Source organism: Elgaria multicarinata, chromosome 12 (genome assembly GCF_023053635.1).
Source record: "Elgaria multicarinata webbii isolate HBS135686 ecotype San Diego chromosome 12, rElgMul1.1.pri, whole genome shotgun sequence".
NCBI classification, from domain to species: Eukaryota; Metazoa; Chordata; class Lepidosauria; order Squamata; family Anguidae; genus Elgaria; species Elgaria multicarinata.
In genome coordinates this window covers 26318669-26340852 of record NC_086182.1, presented here as the reverse complement: position 1 = coordinate 26340852, position 22184 = coordinate 26318669, and the positions used below count along the sequence as shown (strand labels likewise).

The following is a 22184-nucleotide window of genomic DNA, read 5'->3' as shown; positions in this document are numbered from 1 at the left end:
GAACCGGCCTGGCCTGAGGATTCAGCTGGGCCTGGGCGGGAGAGATGGAGCCCCACACCTGCCCAGCCGAAGCAAAGCCAGGGACGCTGGGGTGCGGGTGGGGCAGCTCCACATTCGGACTTCCGGAATGAGCCCAGAAGAGAAAGAGAGGGAGAGAGAATGTATGGGTGAATGGGATGCATGGGGGTCTTTGAGTGAATGCATGTGTTCTTGCGTGTTTGTTTGGAGTGAGTGATGCTGAGTGTGTGTCTGCGAGCGTGTGTGAGTTGGGGGGGGATGATTTGAAGGTGATATTCCTATCAAATAATGCATTTTAGACCCATAGACGTTCCTTTCCAATTTGTTTGCTGTAATTGGCATGATGTATTTCTTGTACTTTAAAATAAATTTAGCAGTTTCAAGTTTTGTGCTTCTTATTTTTTTCCAGGAAACATCTGTTCTTAAAAATCAAAATTGGCACTTTTGGGGGGTGCGTGGGTGGGGGGTGAAAGTAGCTCACCTTGCCTAGGGCGCAAAATAGTCTGGCACCGGCCCTGTTACCAGGATCACCCCCCCCCAAAAAAAAACAGGGATGATACAGAGGCAAATAAGGAGAAGAGGGGCAACAGTAGCAGCGGCAACAGACAGAAGCGAGCTACCCTTCCCCGCCAGCCAGCCCGCCCGCCCTTGTTCGCGGTGCTCCATTGCGATCGCCAGATGGCACTACCGTCGCAAAGGCACCGCACGGCCTTTTCCGCCTCCTCTCTTGCTGCCTCTTTAGCCGGGAGAGACCCAGGAAGCGCTCGCAAGAGGCTGCAACCGGCGCCCCCGCCAGACCGAAGCGCTCGCGGCGGCCGCCGTTGGTCTCGGAAGCGATGCGTCTCTTGGGGACCCAGCCGGGCACCTGCGCAAACTGCGCGGCGGCGGCGGCGGCGGTGGTGCGCTTTGGCCGGCGCCGGAGAGGGAGAGAAAGCCCTGAAACTGACCCGCCCGTGACGCAGCGCTTTGATTCGGTTCCGCGCGCCCGCTGCTAACTGGCAGAGTCGATGCAAAACAAAGGGTCTCGGATTCGGTGGTGGAGCGTTAGCTGCCTTGAGCCCGGAGAATGACTTCTTCGTAGAGTTTCCCTCCCTTGCTTGCTTTCTGCAGAAGCCTCTTTGCGCCCCTTGATGCAGAAGGCGCGCACGGGAGAGCGCACCAGCCGTTTGCAGCTCGCGGGGGAATTTTCTTGCAAGTTTCCCCTCTGCTTCCTCGCCCCTTTTAGGCAGAGAAGAGCTGGCCAAAACTTTTGCTTTGAACCGGCTAGGCAATTTAATATATATATATATATATATATATATATATATATGAGAATGATCCATGTAAACTCCAACTTTGGTAAGCAATGAGAAAGAAGGCTTGAGTTGACAGCCGTGAAGCCGAGGCACTGTTTTTAAAGAGGAGGAAGGGGAGAAAGGCAGAAGATGTTAAGGATCAGAGAACCTGCTGCTGCTTGCCCAGGCGGTGGCTTGGGCGACAGGAAACTGATTGCCGTGGGGGCCGTCCTGGGCTCGCTGCTGGTGGTCCACCTGCTGGTCAATGTTTGGCTGCTTTGCCTCCTGTCTGGGTTGTTGGCCCTGCTGGGCGGGTGGTTGGGTTCCCGAGCGGTGATGGGGACCAGCAACCAAATCCACCTGGAGAGGTTCCTCCTCCTCGAAAGCTGCCCTCGGAACCCTGAGGCGGAGAAACAGCTGGACGCGGAGATCGAGAACATGATCCGGAAGATCGTTCGGGATTTCGTGTCCTCCTGGTACAGGGCTGTGAGCGGCGAGCAGGGCTTTGAGGACGAGGTGCAGAAGGGGATGCTGGGCTTGGCCATGGAGCTGAAGAGGAGGATGGCGCTGGTGGACAAGCAAGCCCTGACCCAGAAGGTGCTTCTCCTGGGCGGTTGCCACCTGCAGACCTACAAGAAGGCCCGGGAAAAAGTGGAGGAGGCGGCGGGGGACCCCGGAGACCTGGCACCAAGGGCCAGTCAGCTGTGGCAAGCATACTGTGAGCTGTCACCGCCTCATGTGGCCGTCCGGAGCCCAGCCAACGAGGTGGACTACGCCAGGCGCATCGTGGACTTGCTGCTGCGGGTCTTGGTTCCTGAACCGCACCTGGAAACCAGGACCGGGCGCTTTGTGGTGGTGGAGCTGGTGACCTGTAACGTGCTCTTGCCCATGATCAACAAAATGGCGGACCCCGACTGGCTCAACCTGCTCTTGATTGCCATTTTCTCCAAGATCGGTGGTCGAGGCGCTGGAGGAAAAGAGAAGGCGGAGATATTGTCGACGGACCTGGCTCTTTCCCCTTCCCGGCCTGCCATGCCCGACTACTTGCCACTGGCATCCCAGTTGGAAGCCACTCCAGAGGCCAGGGCAAGGTCTCCAAGGAGTTCTGAGCCTTCGGTCGGCGACACTCTGGATGGTTTGGAGGGTCTGCTGCTAGAGGGGAAAGAACCCATCAGCAGAGAGCTGAGCACTGACATCAATGGAAGGAGAGCTAGTAGCACGTCTATGCCTGTCCTTCAGCCAGATACTCTGGGGTCCTTCTTCCCCTGTGAAGACATGGAAATTGAGTCTCCTGTGTCCGAGTTAGGAAAAGACTCCGGCCCTATTGTCCTCATGCCTACCGAGGAATTCCTCGCGGGCTCCCTGGCTCTGGAGGGACCTGACGGCATGGATCAAGAGGAAGGTCTAGCAGTCAGAGCCAGGTGCGTGGAGGATAATGCTGGTGCTAGCTTTGAAGCCAGTGTCCGGGCCACCCTCTTGAACCCATGCCCGGATATCCAGATTGTACCTGTATCCGAGAAGGAGGAGACCTTGGCTTCCTTGACAGCTCTTCTGGAGGACTCGGAGAAGACTTTCTTGAGGCGGCCGTCCTACTTGGACAAAGAGTTGGTGTCTTCTGAGAGTTTGGCGCACAGCCCTCAGGACTTAGCTCAGCTGCCAGGGTTGCTTTCTTCCTCCCCTACTGCTCCCCTCGGCACGTTCAGCTTTGAGCCCCTCAGTAGTCCGGACGGCCCAGTCATCATTCAAAACCTGCGGATAACTGGTACCATCACCGCCCGTGAGCACAGTGGAACAGGCTTCCATCCCTACACCCTGTATACTGTAAAGGTAACCTGCTCATACAGTGGTTGAGTTTTGGCTATTGGGAAGTATGGAAATTAAATAAATATTTTTTGGCGAATGAGAGAGGTCTGAGCTGTTGAGCTTTCCCTCTGCAATCTTCTGTGCTTTCATGTTGCCTCTGGTCATCTTTTTTATTTATTTATTTATTTATTTTTGACTACATAAAATACAAACCAACATAACAGTTAACATACCAATACCTAACAAATTACTTGGATATATAATTATTAACATATAATACTTTATCATAACATAATCCAACATAATTCAACATAATAACAAGTGCTCCCCCTTCCCTTCGGGATCATTCCTGCTTCCAAAATCTTAACACCTCTTCTGCTGGTGGTTTCCCACTTCCCATAGAAAACACAAATATTAGGAACTGTTTCCAAATTTCCTCAAAATCATTCGTTTTTGCTATACATCTTCTCACTTTAATGTTACATGTTAATTTATCATTGATAGCAATCTCCCATACTTCTTTATACCACTCTTCAATACAATAATCACCTTGGATCTTCCAGTTCCTAGCTACAATCAACCTTGCTGCAGTCAGCAAATTCATTATCAATTCCTTAATTTCTTTACTACGTTTTAAATCTTCATATAGTGAGAGTAATGCAACTCTTGATGTTTGTTCTATCTTCATTCCAACAATTTCTTCAATCTCCGAAAACACCATCTTCCACAACTTTTGCACATGTTTACATTCCCACCACTTATGTAAATACGTTCCTTTTCCCCCACAACCTCTCCGACAATTTGCGAAATATGTCAGTGAGAATAAAAGAGAATTATTATAAAATTATATGGAGGTGGTACCTAACCCCTGTTAGATTAAATAAGATAAATAACCAGCCTCTAGTCATCTGATCTCCTTGTATAATGGATAGTCTTTTCTTTCCCACAGTATGAAACAACGTTGGACAGTGACAATGCTAGCACTCTCCAGCAAGTGGCTTACCACACTGTGAACCGGCGATACCGGGAATTCTTGAACTTGCAAACCAGACTGGAGGAGAAGGCGGACCTACGGAAGTTCATAAAAAGTTGGTATTCCCTGATGCTTTCTGCGGAAGCTTTTTATGCAGCCCAATCCTAGGCATGACTACGCTGAGTAAGTCTTATTGAGTTCAATGGGGTTTACTCACAGGTAAGTGGGTACAAGATGTGCTCATATTTTAATATTGATGGCTAGTGTTTTTAATGAGTTGGTTTGCCACCCTGAGAACTCTCCGGAGTTGAAGGGCAAGACGGAAATAAATTAAATTAAATAGAAGGGCTTGCAAGGAAACGCTAGTCTTCAAACGGCCACAGACCCAGTTTGGCTGCAAAGAGAAACTATTAGAGATAATAATAATAATAATAATAATAATAATAATAATTAATAATAATAATAATAATAATAATTAATAATAATAATATATTTATTTCTTACCTGCCTCTCCCTTTGGATTGAGGCGGGGAACAACATTAGAACAGGAATCAATGCGTCTTAAAAATTCATGATTTAACATTGATCTGGATAGGCCTGCCGGAAAAGGCTAGTCTTTAAAGCTACCTTAAAATCACACAGGGAGTTAATTTTACAAATCTCCTCCAGCAGGCCATTCCACAATCTGGGGGCGACAGAAGAAAAGGTCCTCTGGGAAACTGATGCCAGCCTAGTTTTAGCTGACTGAAGTAAGTTCACCCCAGAGGACCTGAGTGTGTGGGGTGGATTATATGGGAGAAGGCGATCCTGCAGGTAACCTGGACTCAAACCATTTAGGGCTTTAAAGGTAATGACCAACACTTTGTACTTTGCCCGGAAACTAATTGGCAGCCAGTGGAGTGATTTTAATGTTGGGGTAATATGCTCACCCCTAGATGTACCAATGACCAAGATGAGGGATTCTGGAAAATAAATTGTGGGAGGGAAACCTGGGCCCTTCCAGCTTATGTTGTTAATGTTGTGCAGGATAGATTTAATGTGTTTCATGATGCAATAAGGTTCTCCCCTCTCTCTTCAATTTCCAGATATAAAAGGTCCAAAAAAGCTCTTCCCTGATCTTCCGTTTGGCAACATGGACACCGACAAAGTAGAAGCCAGGAAAAGCCTTTTAGAGTCATTCCTGAAGGTGGGCACTGGTTCTTCCTGTCCTGTAAATTAAATAGATGTGGCAGTTTTGCTATTGTTGTTGTTATTTTATAAATCCTTCAAAGGCGTCTTCGTAAGCACAGTTCTTTTTCTTTTTTTAACCATGGGACCATCCAGACAGTAAAGGGCAGGAGGTGGAAAGGCGAATGAGCCCTCCCCGTGTAGTAACACGAGGAGTAATCTGCAACTGCTTGATGTCTTGTGCCAATGCCATCAATGGGCAGGTAGTCATTTAGGAGGTGAGGGATGGCAGCCATTGTCTTCTTTTGCTATCTAAAACAGTGGACTAGAGTTTAAGAATAATGTCCCACATTACGTGGGCTTGGTGCTAGGTGCAACTGTTGCTAACCCTGGTTAAAAGATTCAGGACAGATACAAGGAAGGACTTCTTCACACAGTGCATTGTTAAACTATGGAATTCACTGCTGCAGGACGTAGTGATGGCTTTCAATTGGGATGGCTTTAAGAGGGGATTGGACAAAGTCCTGGAGGAGAAGACTATCAATGGCTAATAGTCCTGATGCTGCTATGCTGCCTCCAGGATCAGTGGCAGTATACCTATATACACCAGTTACTGAAGGACATGGGTGAGAGGGTGTAGTTGCACCATGTTCTGCTTGTGGACTTCCTGTGGGCAGCACTGTGAGAACAGAATATTGGACTAGATGAACCCTTGGTTGGATAAATTGGTTGGATAAATTCCTGGAGGAGGAGGCTATCAATGGCTACAACCCCAGATGGTTGTGTGCTATCTCCAGTATTCGAGGCAGTAAGCCACTGTGCACCAATTGTTGGGGAACATGGGTGGGAGGATGCTGTTGCACCATGTCCTGGTTGTTCATCCCTGGCCGATGGCTGGTTGGCCACTGTGTGAACAGAGTGCTGGACCAGATGGACTCTCGGTCTGATCCAGCATGGCTCTTCTTACGTTCTCATGTTCCTATGCAGCGCATCATAATAATAACAATAATTAATAATAATAATAATAAATTTATTCATTACCCGCCTCTCACTCTGGATTGAGGCGGAGAACAACACTAAATAAAATACAATACATAAAATTAGTTTAAAAAGCACATAAAACCAATACAATTTTTAAATTTTATGTTTTAAATTTTGTATACTTTTAATGTGTACTGTTTTTAACTTTTGTAAACCGCCCAGAGAGCTTCAGCTATGGGGCGGTATATAAATGTAACAAATAAATAAATATAAATAAACAAATAAAATAACAATCGCAGCATTTTAAAATTCATCTCGGTAGGCCTGCCAGAAGAGACTAGTCTTCACAGCTGTCTTAAACTCAGAGAGAGCCTTAAGCTTCATCTCTTGTCCATCATGATGCCATGCTTTATTGTCCTCTCCATCCATTTCAACATTTTTGCCATCACTTCTTCTTCTTCTTCTTCTTCTTCTTCTTCTTCTTCTTCTTCTTATTATTATTATTATTATTATTATTATATTTATTTGTATCCAGCCTTTTGCCCAATGCTGGGCCTCAAGGCGGCCTTACAAAGTTTAAAATATACATGGGGCGGGGGGAGGGAAACGAAACCATAAACAATTTTAAAAAATACACAACAAAATTATAATACATTAACATAGATGGAGGGCTGGATTATTCTCCAAAGGCCTGCTTGAACAAAAAAAGTTTTAGCCTGCTTCCGAAAGCCCATCAAGGAGGGAGCCAGCCTAACTTCCCCAGGAAGAGAGTTGCAGAGCACCGGAGCAGCCACCGAGAAGGCCCTCTCCCATGTTCCCACCAAGCGCGCCCGTGAAGATGGTGGGACTGAAAGAAGGGCTTCTCCAGAAGATCTCAAAGCATGGGCAGGCTCATAAGGGAGAATACGTTCTTTCAAATAATCTGGACCCGAACCATATAGAACATATTTTATGTTCTTATCCAGCACGGCTCTCTTATGTTCTTAAAATGCACCCACTTGTGCTGCTCCTAAGCTTACTATATTTCCATTTTCCAGCAATTGTGCGCTATTCCCGAGATTGCTAACAGTGAGGAGATGCAGGAATTCCTGGCCCTGAACACAGATGCCAGAATTGCCTTTGTCAAGAAGCCCTTCGTGGTCTCCAGGATTGACAAGGTAGTGTGTTCCTAGTCGAAAGCGCTTCTAGAAAAAGAGGATGGGGGAAAAAAATCTTTATAACTACGAGCCAGTGCTCAGCGTTCCATCACATTATGGTGTGACCAAGATGCAGAACCCACGGTGGGGCTTGGTATATTAAGGGTTAGAGCTGTGTAGATGCTGGTTGCCTCTCCATTCTCAGTGTCTCCCATTGAGTTCGGTGTGAGTTGACAGTGTAATCCTGTGCATGTTCCTTTGGAAGAACAAATCCCCTATGTTCCATGAACCTTATTTGCATATGCATATATACATAGGTTTTGCAGTTTAAGTAAATTAGCTGCGGTCTGGGATACTGCTGAGAGGGGGGTAAAACCTGACTTTCAGGTAAAGTGTTGGTCTCTCGGGGGCAGATAGAGCACTCATGTCTTTTACACTCCTCTGGGTGCCTACTCCGAGGGAAGCTCGGAGGGTGGGGACAAGAGAGAGGGCCTTTTTTGTGGTAGCCCCCCAACTGTGGAACAATCTCCCAGATGAGGCTCACCTGGCACCAACATTGTCATCTTTTTGGCACCAGGTCAAGACTTTTCTCTTCTCCCAGGCATTTAGCAATATGTAATGACTGTGGGTCTGGATTTTTGGCTCATTGTTTTTAAAGTTGTTATAGTGGTTTTAAATGCATGTGTATTTTGCTTGTTTTGTGGTTTTTAAGTGTTTTTATCTTATGTGAAGTGCCCAGAGAGCTTCAGCTATGGGGCGGTATACAAATGCAATAAATAATTTTATATATATATATATATATATATATATATATATATATATATATATATTTAAGATGCTGAGGGTCTCTCCTTTGTAGTTGCTTTGTTTTTTCGTAGCTGTTTCTGAAGGGCCCCCTCTTCTCCCTCTTGCAGATTGTAATGAATGCCATTGTGGACACGTTAAAAACAGCCTTTCCCAAGTCCGAGCCTCAGAGCCCTACGGAAGAACTCAGCGAAGCCGAGGTGGATGGGAAGTCACAGACGGATGGGAAGAAGGCTACAAAGTAAGGGTGCTCTTGAGGCTCAATCCTTCTGTTAGGGCCAAAGTAGACATGACACCATCTACACAGTTAGCAGTCGAATGAGCGGCTTTTTTAAAAAAGTAGTTTGCAACGCTTCGTTATACGCAGTGATGGCTCTAAGTAATGCAGGGTTTCCCATGAGCCTGTCACTACTTTATATCTCAATAGGCATAGGGCAGCCAGGAGCCTATGTGAGGTAACCAGCCAGGGCTGCTTTTTCATCACTAGCTGTACCACTTCAAACTGCAGATGGGAAGGTTGTGTGTTTAGTTGCTCCCTCTAGAGAAGAAAACAACACCTCAGAAAGCACATAGGGGGAAAAAAAATACAAAGCGTGATAGGGAGAAGGAATCCTGCTATGCTAGCTTTCTACATTCAGGGTTTTTTTGTGTGTGAGGGGGTATTCAAATGTGCAAATCCGTAGCGTGTGCTACAGATAGTTGTGTAGTGTAGGGACTTGGGAGATCTGGGTTGTAGTCCCCACTCGGCCGTGGAAGCTCACTGGGTGACTTTGGGTCAGTCACTGACTCTCAGACTAACCTACCTACCTCACAGGGTTGTTGTGAGGATAAAATGGAGAGGAGGAGGATTATGCATGCTGCCTTGGGTTCCTTGCAAGAGGGGGGAAAAGTGAGATATAAATGTAATAACAAATCAAAGATAAATACAAGATAATTCTTTGGCCATACACATGAGGGTTTAAATCCTGAATATTATTTGTTTAGCCCAAGCAAGATGTGATCTTCAGAGATGACTAGATGCAGAGACCAACCATCACTTGACATGTTTAGCTGGAAGACTAGTTAACTAATACTGTTGGCTTTAAGTTTCTTAAGAACATAAGAAGAGCCCTGATGCTGGATCAGACCAAGGGTCCATCTAGTCCAGCACTCAGTTCACACAGTGGCCAAGCAGCCATCAGCCAGGCATGAACAAGCAGTACATGGTGCAACAGCACCCTAACACCCATGTTCCCCAGCAACTGGTCTTCCATTACGAAAAGCGACTTGAGCCCACTGGGCGTGTCAAGAAGTCTTTGCTGGAGTAGGGGGGAGCTGTAATGCTTGTATTCATACCTAAAGTTTTTTTGTTTGTTTTCCTGGAAAGAGATTTCACTCCTGGAAAGTGAGCAAACGGGATGGGGTATGTTTGTGTGTGTGTGTGTGTGAGAGAGAGAGAGATAATGGCATTTAAAAAAATAAACCTTGGCAGGGAAATGGCATTCTTTAGCAATAAACTAAATGTTTTACTTCGTTTTGCAATATCTCTCCAAACCGCTCAGGCCTCTCCATATTTGGAGACTGCAGCTAATTTACTTAAAGCACAATCCTATTCAGGTTAAGACAGAGAAAAGAAAGTCCTACAACTCCCAGCATACTTCAAAAACACAGTGTGTTGGTTGTTGTTGGCTTGTTGTCGTTAATAAATGTTTTAATTTCGGTTTTGACCTGAAGTTAGGTGACGATTTTCGATTTTTACTTGTAACCAAAACAACAGCAGTGGACAATCTGTGCTGTTTGCCTTACTCTGACTATCAGATATGAAATGGCATATAGGATTGTAAAATAACTGCTACCAGTAATGTCCCTGTTTTCAGTTTCTAGTCTTTCTAGCTATTATTCCCTTCCAGAAATATCACTGGATATTTTGTGGATACTGTTCTGTGGAGCTTTTATTAATATAAGTTATAAAGGAAAGCCACATTTTCATGGAGCGCTCTTTTTAAATTGTCCCTCTGATTGTTTTTCATCCTTTGTCTTTTGATTGTCTTTTATCCTAAATTGTCTGTTATCCTTTGTTAACTGTTGCAACTCGGGCAGCTGTGTAAATTTTGGGAAGCTATCTAGCCACAGCGTAGCCTCTACTTATTTTCCAGTGCTGTGCTATTTCCACCTTACCACTGCTAATAATAGCAAAAGTAGGTCCTTTTGCGATCACTGCTTCTGTGTGTCATTAAAAATAGATAAAAGGGCTAATAGCAGCGTGCTCCGTATTGTTTGCCGGGGGCAGTGGCTCAATGTGATAGAGCACCTGCTTTGCGTGCAGAAGGTCTCAGGTTCAATCCCTGGGTTCTCCGGTTAGCGCTGTCAAAAGTTCTGCCTGACACCTCGGAGAGCAGCTGCCAGTTGGTGTCGACAATACTAGGCAACTATTGTCTCAGTATAAAGCAGCATTCTGTGTTCCTACCAAGTTGAAAACAAAGACCCTGTTCAGACGACAAAGAATCATAGAATAGCAGAGTTGGAAGGGGCCTACAAGGCCATCGAGTCCAACCCCCTGCTCAATGCAGGAATCCACCCTAAAGCATCCCTGACAGATGGTTGTCCAGCTGCCTCTTGAAGGCCTCTAGTGTGGGAGAGCCCACCACTTCCCTAGGTAACTGGCTCCATTGTCATAGAATCATAGAATAGTAGAGTTGGAAGGGGCCTACAAGGCCATCGAGTCCAACCCCCTGCTCAATGCAGGAATCCACCCTAAAGCATCCCTGACAGATGGTTGTCCAGCTGCCTCTTGAAGGCCTCTAGTGTGGGAGAGCCCACAACCTCACCAGGCAACTGATTCCATTGTCGTACTGCTCTTAACAGTCAGGAAGTTGGTGGTTAACCAATTTGGGCTAACCATGAGGGCTTAGCGTGTCATGTGCAAGGCATTTGCCTAACCATGGTTGTTGTATAACCACATTGGGCCTGTTCAGGTGACTCTTCAGGCTCTGTGGTTAGCGAAACTGTGGTTCTCCGGGGTTAGCGCTAACCACAAGCTGTGCTGTCGCCCACAGCCCTTTAAGCCATGGTTAGAGCTTCTAACCCTGCTGCAGATGGTCCGACTGTGGTTAGCGAGTGAGTAGGGTTTATCAAAGCCCATCGCACAAGAGCCCTTAAACCCTGCTGCTTAACCAAAAGGGTTTAAGGTGTTTTCTGAACAGGCTCATTCTAACCATCTTCACCGTGATTCCGCAGTTATGTGCAACAGAACTCCGTGTGGTTAGTGGTAACCACAGTAAGACGTGGCTAGCATAACTAAGTTTCTCAAAGAGTTGTTGGAACAGGGTCCAAAATACTTGAACGGATTCACATTCAGAGACCAGCCATCGGCAAGCAACATAGATGTGTGAGCTCCTTGAAGGAAGAGCAGTTAATAAATCACAATAATGTGTAGTTTTCTTCTTCTTTCCCCAGGCCTAGGCTGAGGTTTCCATCCAGTAAAATCGCTCCAGTTTTGAATGTGCCCGGAGCCCAAGAGAAGACTGCGTATTCTTTCAGGGAAGGCACTACTGTAAGTGTGTATACCTATCTGAGAAAAGCCGGAGGAATATTCGCAAACACCCACCTGGCCGCCGAGTCATGCTGAGAAGATGACATATTCCTCCTCCTCTTAGGTCTCGGAGTTCCTGTCCCTGGCGGGAATGGAGTCCTTCATTCAGAAGCAGGAGCAGCTAATGGAGGCGATGTTCGACGAGAGCCCAGAAAGTGAAGGAGACGGAGTTATGGACGCTCTCCAAGATGTGCCACTTTTGGACATGAAGCCCGCAGAGATGCCACAGCAGCCAGCAGAGGACGGCAGCGAGCCTGGTGGGTCCCATCTCCAATTAGACAGTTGCTTTCGGGCCTGCTTACCTCCTGTGCTATCTCTTGACCATGATTGTAAACCTATAAAAAAGGTGGTCAACCTTTTTGTCCCCGAGAGCTGCTTTTGGTGGCGGAAGGCAGTTCGGGGGCCTCGTGCCAGCAGTGGCCATGGGCAAAGACACACACACACACAGAGCCTTCACACCAGTCACTGCCTCACACAACAGATACATACGCAGATACGCCAATACATAGCCAGACACACAGACAGGAGAGCTAGTTTGGTGTAGTGGTGAGGGTGTTAGACTGGGACTCAGGAGATCTGGGTTCTAGTCCCCAGAAAGCTCACCGGGTGACTTTGGGCCAGTTCCTGCCTCTCAGCCTAGCCTATCTCACAGGGTTGTTGTGTGCATAAAATGGAGAGGAGCATGTAAGCCGCCTTGGATTCCTTGCGAGAAGGGAAAAGGCGGGATATAAATTCACCAACTTAACAGTCTGAATTTAAAAAAGCTATAAAATCTGATCTTTTCCGGCAGGCCTACTGAATCAAATTTTAAGATATCTGGCTGTTATTTTAATAATGTATTAGTTTTATATGTTTTTAATCAGTTTTATATGTTTTTAATACACATATTCCCCCTTTCTTGCCCTCTCTCCTCTCTCTCTCACACACACATACAAACACGCCTTACTTCTCCCCATGGAAAGCTCTTCATTGGGATCTTAGAAGATTAAAAGATTAAACCTCCCTGCTCCCCCCTCCCAGGCACTCCCCATCCCTGGGTTTTCTCTCCTTGCTCTGAGAGGAGAGATACCTGCTTTGGCCCACCTTGCTCCATGCTTTCTCTCTCTGTCAAGAAGATTCTTTAGGGAGAAACCGGAGACGGAAGCTAGGGCCTGCGAAGTCTCAGGCCATGGAAAGCCCGGAATGTCCTGGAAAGGAAGGCTCTGAGGGATGTTGTGGATGTGGTTTTTCAAAGATGCTCAGAACGCGAACGTGCTGACTTAATGGGCCTTTCGGAGTGACCTGGGCAGGGGAAATAGAAGGCAAGGGAGTAATTGAGGCCGAGGCATAGCAATCCATTTCACTGGGATGGTTCCCAGTAGGATGCTTATCCTCGGGAGGCCTCACCCTCCGTTTATGAACACTTGACCCTTTCCCTCACTGCCGACTCTGAAAATGGCCACCCAAGACTGAGGCTTCTCTTGATGTAAAAAGGTGTTCTGTTCCCTGCCTGCTTGCATGCTACTGGGAGACAGTGTAGGCAGCTGCCTTATTCAAAGGAGGCCTATCTAATTATTCACAATTACTCCTCCAGCTTCATTTCCTGCCTGGTGCCTCCAGGTGTGTTGGACTTAAATCCCATCATCCCCCAGCCAGCATGGGCTTATGACTTCCCAAAAGTATTGGTCAAGTGTAGTAGGTGTACATGACTCCAAATCTTTCGAGCTGAACGCTGCATGCCAGCCGTGGATGATAAAGCTTCCTGGTTTGTGTGTGTGTGATTGCTTCCTGGGATTACGAAAACAAGGCTACAGTTTATGGTGGGTGTATGAGAAATTTTGCAGATTTGGTCAATTTTCAGTGCTTTTTTGCAACTTAGCTTAGTTTTAGTTGGTTGTTTTTATACCAGTGGCTTACAGTAAAAACAAAACAAAAAAAGGCAGGAAATAGATAACAATTAAACAATACCATTCCAAAACAGAACACAACATCAGTAGTAAGGCATCAATTCTAAAACATCAAGAGGCAGCAGAGCTAAAACTTTTGGGAACTTCACAAATGCAGCCAGTTACTGATTAAAATAGGGTGACTGTATGAAAAGGAGGACAGGGCTTCTGTATCTTTAACAGTTGCAGTGAAAAGGGAATTTCAGCAGGTGTCATTTGTATATATGGAGAACCTGGTGAAATGTCCTCATAACACCAGTTAAAGCTGCAGGTGCCCTGCCCTCTTTTAAATCTGGCCACAGTATAGTTGCAGCATAGCTCCTCCAGCTTTAACTGTTGTGATGAAGAGGAAATTTCATCAGGTGTGACATGCATACAAATGGCACCTGCTGAAATTCTCTTGGCTATACAACTGTTAAAGATACTGGAGCCCTGTCTTCCTTTTCATATGGTCTAATTAAAAGCAAGTGTTTGCCATCTGCCACAAGAGGGGTAGAGAAGAAGCCTGGTAAATCTTCACTGGAAGGGGGTTCTGAAGTCATGATGCCACCATCAAAAAGACCTTGCCTCTTGTCCTCACTCTCCTGAACTCATGCATTCACGGAACAGTCTCCAAGGCCAAGCAGGTTTGCAGGGCTGTAGATGGTTTCTAAAGGAGGTGGGCCCCAAAGTGTTTAGGGCTTTAAATATTGGCATTTCAAATCGAGCCCAGAAACAAAGAGGCAGCAATGAAGATGAAATAAGTTCGGAGATATATGCTCCAGTCTTCAGATGCCAGTTAAATATATACTCTTCATCACACCAGTTAAAGCTGCAGGTGCCCTGCCCTCTTTTAAATCTAGTCACTCTGGTATAGTTCCTGCACTTTAACTGTTGTAATGAAGAGGGAATTTCACCAGGTTCTCCATATATACAAACGACACCTGCTAAAATTCCCTTTTCTATGCAACTGTTAAAGACACAGGAGCCCTGTCCTCCTTTTCATAGGGTCACCCTATGTTATCTCTGGGTAGGGCAGGGCAGGACCCCTGCCTGAAACTCTGGAGAAACAGTGCCCATTGGTGTAGCCCGTAGATGAGCTAGATGGCCTTGATGTCTGACTTGGTATAAGACCGCTTTCTGTGTTCCTTCCTCTCCTGAACTCCCTTTGATCTGGCAAATAGCTGAGCCCAGACAGCGCCATAAGGTGGCAGCAGAGTGACATGAATCAAAAGGAGAGCGTGGAAGGCAAGGAATAGGGAGCAAGAGTGAACTCGGCGTACGCTGTAGCAATAACACAGGCTTAAAATTGTTGAGTTGTCCATCCCTCTCCCCAAGGAACACTAGGAAGTGATGTTTTTCGAGCGGTCGGTTAAGGATCTTGAATTACCATCCCCCAAGGTTCTTTGGAGAAAGCCATGACAGTTAAACTGGTATAACCCCGACACAAATTCATTGCATAGCTGTGTAGATAATGATAATTCTTAACAGTTTTAAGTGTTCAAAATGCGTAGTTAAACTGTGGAGTTTGCTACCACAAGACATAGTGATGCTCCATACTGCCCACATTAGCCAGCGCAACACATAATGTCTGTGGACTTCTGACAGCACAGTGACTACCCAAACCATGGTTGAATTCAAACCTTTCTGTTGCATGGAGTACTCATCCAGGAGTGGTAGAGGCAGGCGGCTCCTATTTCAGTGGGACAGTGAATCCGCTCTGGGTTTCAGTCAGAACCAGTCAGAATTCTAAAGGAGTTATCAAAAGTGCAGAATCCTACCCCCCAAACTAGGTTCAGGACCTTGGATAGATCCTTTAGAGTTTCAGCTGAAACCCAGAATGGATTTACCACCCCACAGAAATAGGGGCCACCAGAGTCCACTGTCCAGCATATGAAAAGGTGTCTCTCCATCCCCTAAACAGGCAGAGTTGGTCTTCTGTGGCTGCAATGGACCCACCTGGTGGACTTTGGTTGGAGTAATTTCCTAGGCTACTGCAGAGCCAAGTTTGGCTGGTCAGCCATCCTTCTCTGCCTGACCTGTTCTTTAGTGGAAGGATGATAACTGAACGGACAAATAGTCTAACCTGGTGTAAAGTAGTTTTTCCTTACATTCTATCTTGACATGGCAGAGTCGGAGACCTTGCTGGCTGACGTCGCTCTGGACCTCCTCCGTTTGATCATGGTTGATCATTGGAGCTGGCTTTGCACGGAGAATATGCAGAAGGTTCTGCACTTGGTGTTTGGGACCCTGATCCAAAGGTAAGGCCCTATTAGGCAACTCAAGAAAGCAGAACACTGGAACTTGGGTCCAGAGATTTGTGAGATCCAGTTCCTTCTAGAGATTCATGAGATTTTTGGTTTTGCTCACAAAACACGTGAGCATGCTCATTTTGAACCTCCGCCGAAAATGTTCGCAAATTGTCGATCACCCGCTTGTGTTCGTCTCGTTCTCAATTCCCGGTTTGATTTGTGTTAATTTCCTAATTTGCATAATTTCCTCTGTATACTAAATCACCTCAACTTTAGACTACGGAGAAAAGTTAAAAGTTGGGGAACGTTGCACAAACCTCCTGTTCGATCGCTGCTCGATTTGCGCAAATTTCCTATTGCTGCAGAATGAGCAGCGATCGCAAACCCATAGGGGAATCAGGCATGAGATAAGCCATGAGACACTATTTGGGCATCCTGGCCATCTCAAATGTTGCTTGTTCACCCATCTGTAGCTCATTGAGTCCTGCGTGGGCTTTGCCTTTAGGGACATTGAATGTATCTGGTCAGCTTGCTGTAAATCCCGGTCTTATATGGCAACCATCTCCAGGCTGGTGCACTCCAAATGTTTTGGACTACAACTCCCAAGATTCCCAACCATTGACCATGCTGGCTGTGGCTGATGGGAGTTGAAGTCCAAACCATCTGGAGGATACAGGGCTGAGAAAAGCCGGAACAGGGAATCGCTGAATGAAAACAAACGCTTAGTATTAATCTGCTGCGAAGGAGTGGAATCAACAGATCCTGCTTACCTGTACTGCTTTGTTACTTTGTAAATGTTACACCTGAGTCTCTAATTTCCAGGATAGTTCACAAGGTAAAACATTTTATTTCTTTATTGGATCCTGCCTTCTTGCGAAATAGTGCTCAATGCAGCAAGTAGCGATAAAACATGGTGTAAAATAGCAATACAAATATTAAAACAGCAGGTGAAACGAATCAGTGAAACCAGTGAAAACAAGCCAGTTTTAGCGTGTTTACAGTGGCCATCGCAAGAGACCTTATGAGACCTGAGGCCTGTCTGAAGAAAAACATCTTTGCCTGTTTGATGGAAGGTCCGTGGAGATGGAACTAAGTGAGTTTCCCTTGGCATGGGGCCCAGAACCTGGGAGCTGCCACAGAGAAGGCCTTCTCTCAGGTTCCCACCAAATATGCTTCACCTTCAGTGTAGTAGAATAAAACTGACATCTTTTTAAAAAAATATTTTATTTTATTTTTTAAAAAAATCAAATTTTAAAAGCCTGGGATGATAAAAGAAAATAAAAATCTCTGGTGCTGAAAAAGATATCAATGTAGGTGGCCAAGCAAAACCTCCTTTGGGAGAGTTCCAAAAATGTGGCATCACAAGGGAGAAAAAGCTCCCCAACACCATCCATTGTCACCTGCCACACCTCAGAAGGGCTTCCAAAGATAATACCAGGACATTTTCGTTTTTGTTTCTTTCTCAGCTAAAGTAATGTACCACAGCCCTCCAAAATATAAGCAAGAGCAGTGCTTTTCAGCACTGCTGAAAATGCCCTCTCGCCCGATTAGTCAGTTAAAGCTTTAGTCGATTAATCAACCAGTGCAGGCCTCAACCCCCTGGTTCTCAAATCTTTCTGGGCGGTTCTGAGACCCAGAAGCTGCAGATAGGCCCAAAGGCCAGCCGTCTGGGGTGTGAGGGACCGAACGGGAGCGGTCTGGCTTATTTGAGCTTACCCCAGGCCAAGGCTGCCAAAAAAGCATCAAGGTTTGAGGGGACGCTGACAGACGCTGGAATGCTGTTTTTCTTTTTAAAGAAAATCGGGTCGGGAAGAGTGAGACGCACCTCCTGAACGGGCTTTTTTTAAAAACTGGACTGGCCACGCTGGAAGGCGATACCCTTGAGAGAGATGCTTAGAGGCACGAGGCCCTTCGGCGGAATGTCATTGCCTGCGAATATGCCAGGCTGTGATAAGCCTGAGGCGCTGGGCATGTGAACTTGGGATTTATTTATTTATTTGTTTATTTTCAAGGGGAAAAGGCGTCCCACGTTAAATGCCTACCTTAACTTGGAGTCCCATGGGGCTGAGCTTCAGAAATGTCCCATGCAAGGCCATGCTTTGGAATGACATGTCCCCAGGCCTCTGCTGAACAGCTGCACAATCATGGGTGTGGGTGTGGGTGTCACCATTCATCAGGTGAAAGTGATTAACTGCTTTTCATCTGCAACAACCTCCCCTTAACTGAACCCCAGTCTTTATTTTTATATAAGCCTTTGGCCCTCACCTCTGCACCTGCAAACGGCAGCACCTGCCTCGTACCTTCTGCTGGTGTCGGCAAAGGGCACCCTCCGTCGCCTTAAACACGCCCCCTGTAAGCAACATCTCCGCCTTTAATCCTTCTTTCCATGACTGGGAAGACAAACTCGCGGAGGGTGTCTGTTCTAAATCTCTCCCTGTGATGGGTTCTGTGGCAACGGCCAGGAGAGAAAAAGTAGATGACCGAAAAAGGTATTGCTAAGGATGGAAGGAGTACGCCCCGTCTGAAGAGGCAGTCCTGACCAATTATGTAATGTGGAGCAATCCTTTTTTGGTGGCTAATGGAGATTTGAGGGGTTGGGGCTGGGTGGGGGGGAGGGGGCAGTCAGCCAGGAGATGAGATCATTCAGAGCCAAGAAAAGATTGCAACTTAGGTGGTCTCATTGCTCAGTCTGTAAACAAGCCTCTTTGGACCAGTCTGGGCGTTTTACTATTAGTGCTAGTAAAGGGCATGAGCTTTTGACAAGCCGTGTGTGTGTGTGTGTGTGTGTGTGTGTGTGTAAAGGTGGGGCTTGTATACTGCCACAGGACCCCTGGATCAGGGGATGAGTTATACTTTGCACCCCATGCGAGTGGGAGACTTCACTTAATTTTTTTTCACAATAGGAGTTGACGACACTCATGGGTGTATTAGGGGACACCATTCGAACAAGTAGCAAAACCTGCTGGTGATCCCGGCTATTAAGAATCGAGCCAGGGTCCCTCTTTGCCACAGCCATGCCCCCTTCGTTGGCATAGCCCCACACCTGCATCTGCTTAGCTTCCCCCTGGGTTCAGCGTCTGGGTCAGACTGCAAAGGGGATGAAATGTCAGGCAGGGCTGTGTGTCTGCATGCAGATTAGAATCATCCCCATCCAGCCTCATTTCATGGAATGGTCTCCTTTCGGCATCGTTGAGAGGGCTAATCCTGTAAGGGGAGGAAATTCGGGACTTTTTAGGTCTGTTTTCAAAGGCGGGACGAAGCGTGCCCTGGCTATTCACGGCTTTTGGCACCGTCAGGTGAGATAGCAGTGAGTATGCCAGCCATGCCATTCTCTTTCTTTGAGCCTGTGAGTCAGCGGAGGGATAAAAATACAGGCCCGGCAGCTAGAGCGCAAGGCGTCTGCCCTGCTTCTCCGGGCCCTGCCCTCAAACTGTCCTCTTTGGCAGTGAACACCACTGTGTCAGAAGAAGGAGTAGCACTAACCTGCCACCCACTGGGTAGGTATGAACACCAAGGGGTTGGGGGGAATGTTCCAGAACTCTGGCATTTGTCAAATCCTGGTCTAATTTGAAGGTAGACCTAATTCGTACAGAACCGGATCCACAGAACACAAGCTGTTAAGGCAGACATGAGAAACGGCCAACAGCCCCAACAGAGAAAATAGACGTGACTTGGAAGGAGGGAGTGTGGCACTGGGGAAATGGGTACATCTGTGAGAAATACGACACCCAAGCGGCACAGCCGTTTGAAGGCTGGAGATAGGGTTAGGAGTTGAGAACAGACGGGAGGTGGGATTGACTTGTCAAGAGAAAGACAGCCTCATCCCTTGGCAAGATTCCCTCACGGTCCTGTGAGGCGGCTGCTCTTGAGAACTAGTAACTTAAAAATAGACTTCCTGGAAGAATAAAATTCCAGGACAGCTATGGGAAAGGTATTAATCCCATTTTTGGAGAATCTGCTCATGGTATCGTTTACGATGATGTGATTTCGGAGAAAGGGGCCATAACTCAGAGGTGGAGCGCATGTTTTGCCTGCAGAAGCCCCCAGGTTCAGTCCCCAACATCTCCAGTTAAAAGGATCAGCTAGGAGATGATGGGAAGAACTTCTCTCTGCCTGAGAACCTGCTGCCATTTAGCAGAGGGTTTGTCCAACCTGCCTGGGCCAGTGGACACATTTGGAATTCTGAGAGAGTGTCACGGATGATGTCACAAAATGGCTGTCATGGAGAAGTCGTTTGACAAAATGGCTGCCATTGTGGGTGTGGCCAGTCAGAAAACACCCATTTCATAGAAAAAGGGAATGGGATAAAGTGTGTAAAAGATGAGTAAATTGCCCAGGAACCTGGATACAAGGCAGAGGTAGGGTCTGAGTCGCAAAGCCACCTCTCCAAATACACTCTTTCTTTCACACATGCGCACATATACCCTGCACCCAAAACACATGCACAGGGACCCCTTCTCTGTTTTCCCCTGCCCCTGGGCCCTGCTGGGCCTTCCCTGAGAGTAATCCACGGTGTTGAGTCACTCCCAGCTCCTTCTCTGGTTGTCCCACTACCATCCCCAAACTTCCCCGCTTATAAGCTGGAGGCAATGGAATCCATCCATCCATCCATCCATCCCTTCCTTCCTTCTTTTTTTGCAAATGATGGAAACGCATAGAATCAAAGCACCGGAGTCCAGCTGCCCTCTGGCTTTACTATCTAACAGTGCCTCAGGGGGCAGATGGGACAGAGTTGGAGGGCAGAGCTTCACTTTGAAGCGCTTTGGCTACTCGAACAAAAAATCCCTTGTATAAAATCACGTGTATTGGCCGAGCGCTTCACAAGGGGAGGTTCCTGTGAGCGCCACATCACCTACCTCCAGTTTTTCTTAGGTTACAGGTGGGCAAATGGTGGCCCTCCAGACTTCCTTGGTCTATAACTCCCAACAGCCCTCACCCTTGGCGATACTGGCTGAGGCTGCTGGGAGTTGTGGACGCAAACATCTGGAGGGCCATAAGTTGTCCATCCCTGTCTTAGATTGTAATGCGCTAGATGAACAAACGGGCAGAACTGGCATGAGGCAACTTCTTCTGTTTCTGGTTAAAGCCACAGTAGCATATTGGGGGATTCTTCCATGCTTTTTCTGAGAGTGCTTGCTGATATTTCATTCTGCGGCATGTCCAGACCAGGCCTTACATTCCGGCTCAGGACCTGTACATCTGCTCCTTTTTGTGCTAGTTTTCTCCACGAGCTAAATTTTCTGGACCATTTTCAAAGACATCCCCATGTAGGACACTTTCTTTAGAGCCTTGTCAAGATTTCCAAAAGAGAAGATCAATGAAGACGGAGAGGCCTTCCTGCCACTATCACTTGTGCAATGTGGTACAGGGCAGCTATGGGGAACTTCTGGCCTGGGGCCTGCTTGTGATTGTCCCCTTTCTGAAGCCAATCCCGCTGTTACCTTTGATCTTCTTACTAGCCATATTGGCTGGGGGATGATGGGAATTGTCATTCAATGCCCCAAGCTGGGGAATACTCAACTATGGCCCCGTTCAGACAACACGCTAAACCATGCTGCTTAACCACAAATTCGTTAACGGAATGCTTAACCATGGTTTACGGTGTCACCTGACACACATTTTCCCTAACCATCTGCCCTGTTAACCACATTGTGGTTAGGCTCGCTAAGGAAAACTTAACCACAAAAGGGTTAAAAGTGTAAAAGGGTTAAAACTGTTGTCTGCAAGCATCCCACATGTGGTTAGCGTTAACCGCAGCTGAAGATGGTTAATGTAACCACAAAGCCCAGAGTGTCGTCTGAACCAGGCCTATTTCTACACCCTCCTTGTAAGTCCATCTCCCCAGCCTCCTTCCTAAGTGTCATTTGATTTCCACGCTCTATGCAAACTGTTAATCCAAAGATAAAGAGAGTACATCTCGTCACATCCTGGCCTGTCTGCGCTTGGAAACCTGAGCAGGGCTCAAGCGGAGCAGCCTCTGGGACGGGGGCTCGGAAGAGCGTCTGTGTCTTAAAGGGAAATTTGGGCACACCGCGCCGAGCGGGGCCGGTGTCAGGTTCCAAAGCAGGAGTTAAAATAAACGAGAAACATCCTTAGCTTGGCCGGGAGCAAGCCGAGCATCCTCCGGCCGTGACACCGAGTCGGTCTCGCTTTCAAACTCCCTCTTCCTGACCCCTTTGGCGGACACAGGATCGGTATTCAGCCCCGCGGAGAATGCTGCAAAGCGGCTGGCTCACAGACGCTACGCCACACCTCCGTGCCTACTCGCGCGGGCCGGTCTTTGTAACTGTGGCACTTTGAC

At 47.0% G+C, this 22184-nt stretch overlaps 1 protein-coding gene across 1 annotated transcript in view; it reads left to right on the top strand.

Annotated features, from left to right (window-relative positions):
- Positions 1-1442: 1442 nt before the first annotated feature.
- SNX19 (sorting nexin 19) overlaps positions 1443-22184 on the top strand; it is a 40847-nt gene continuing 20105 nt past the window's right edge. Inside the window, exons 1-8 of the mRNA XM_063139171.1 lie at positions 1443-3119; positions 4045-4183; positions 5154-5254; positions 7254-7373; positions 8267-8397; positions 11592-11688; positions 11792-11984; positions 15763-15892. Coding sequence (XP_062995241.1) covers positions 1443-3119; positions 4045-4183; positions 5154-5254; positions 7254-7373; positions 8267-8397; positions 11592-11688; positions 11792-11984; positions 15763-15892 — 2588 coding nt within the window. The remainder of the gene's footprint in view (positions 3120-4044; positions 4184-5153; positions 5255-7253; positions 7374-8266; positions 8398-11591; positions 11689-11791; positions 11985-15762; positions 15893-22184) is intronic.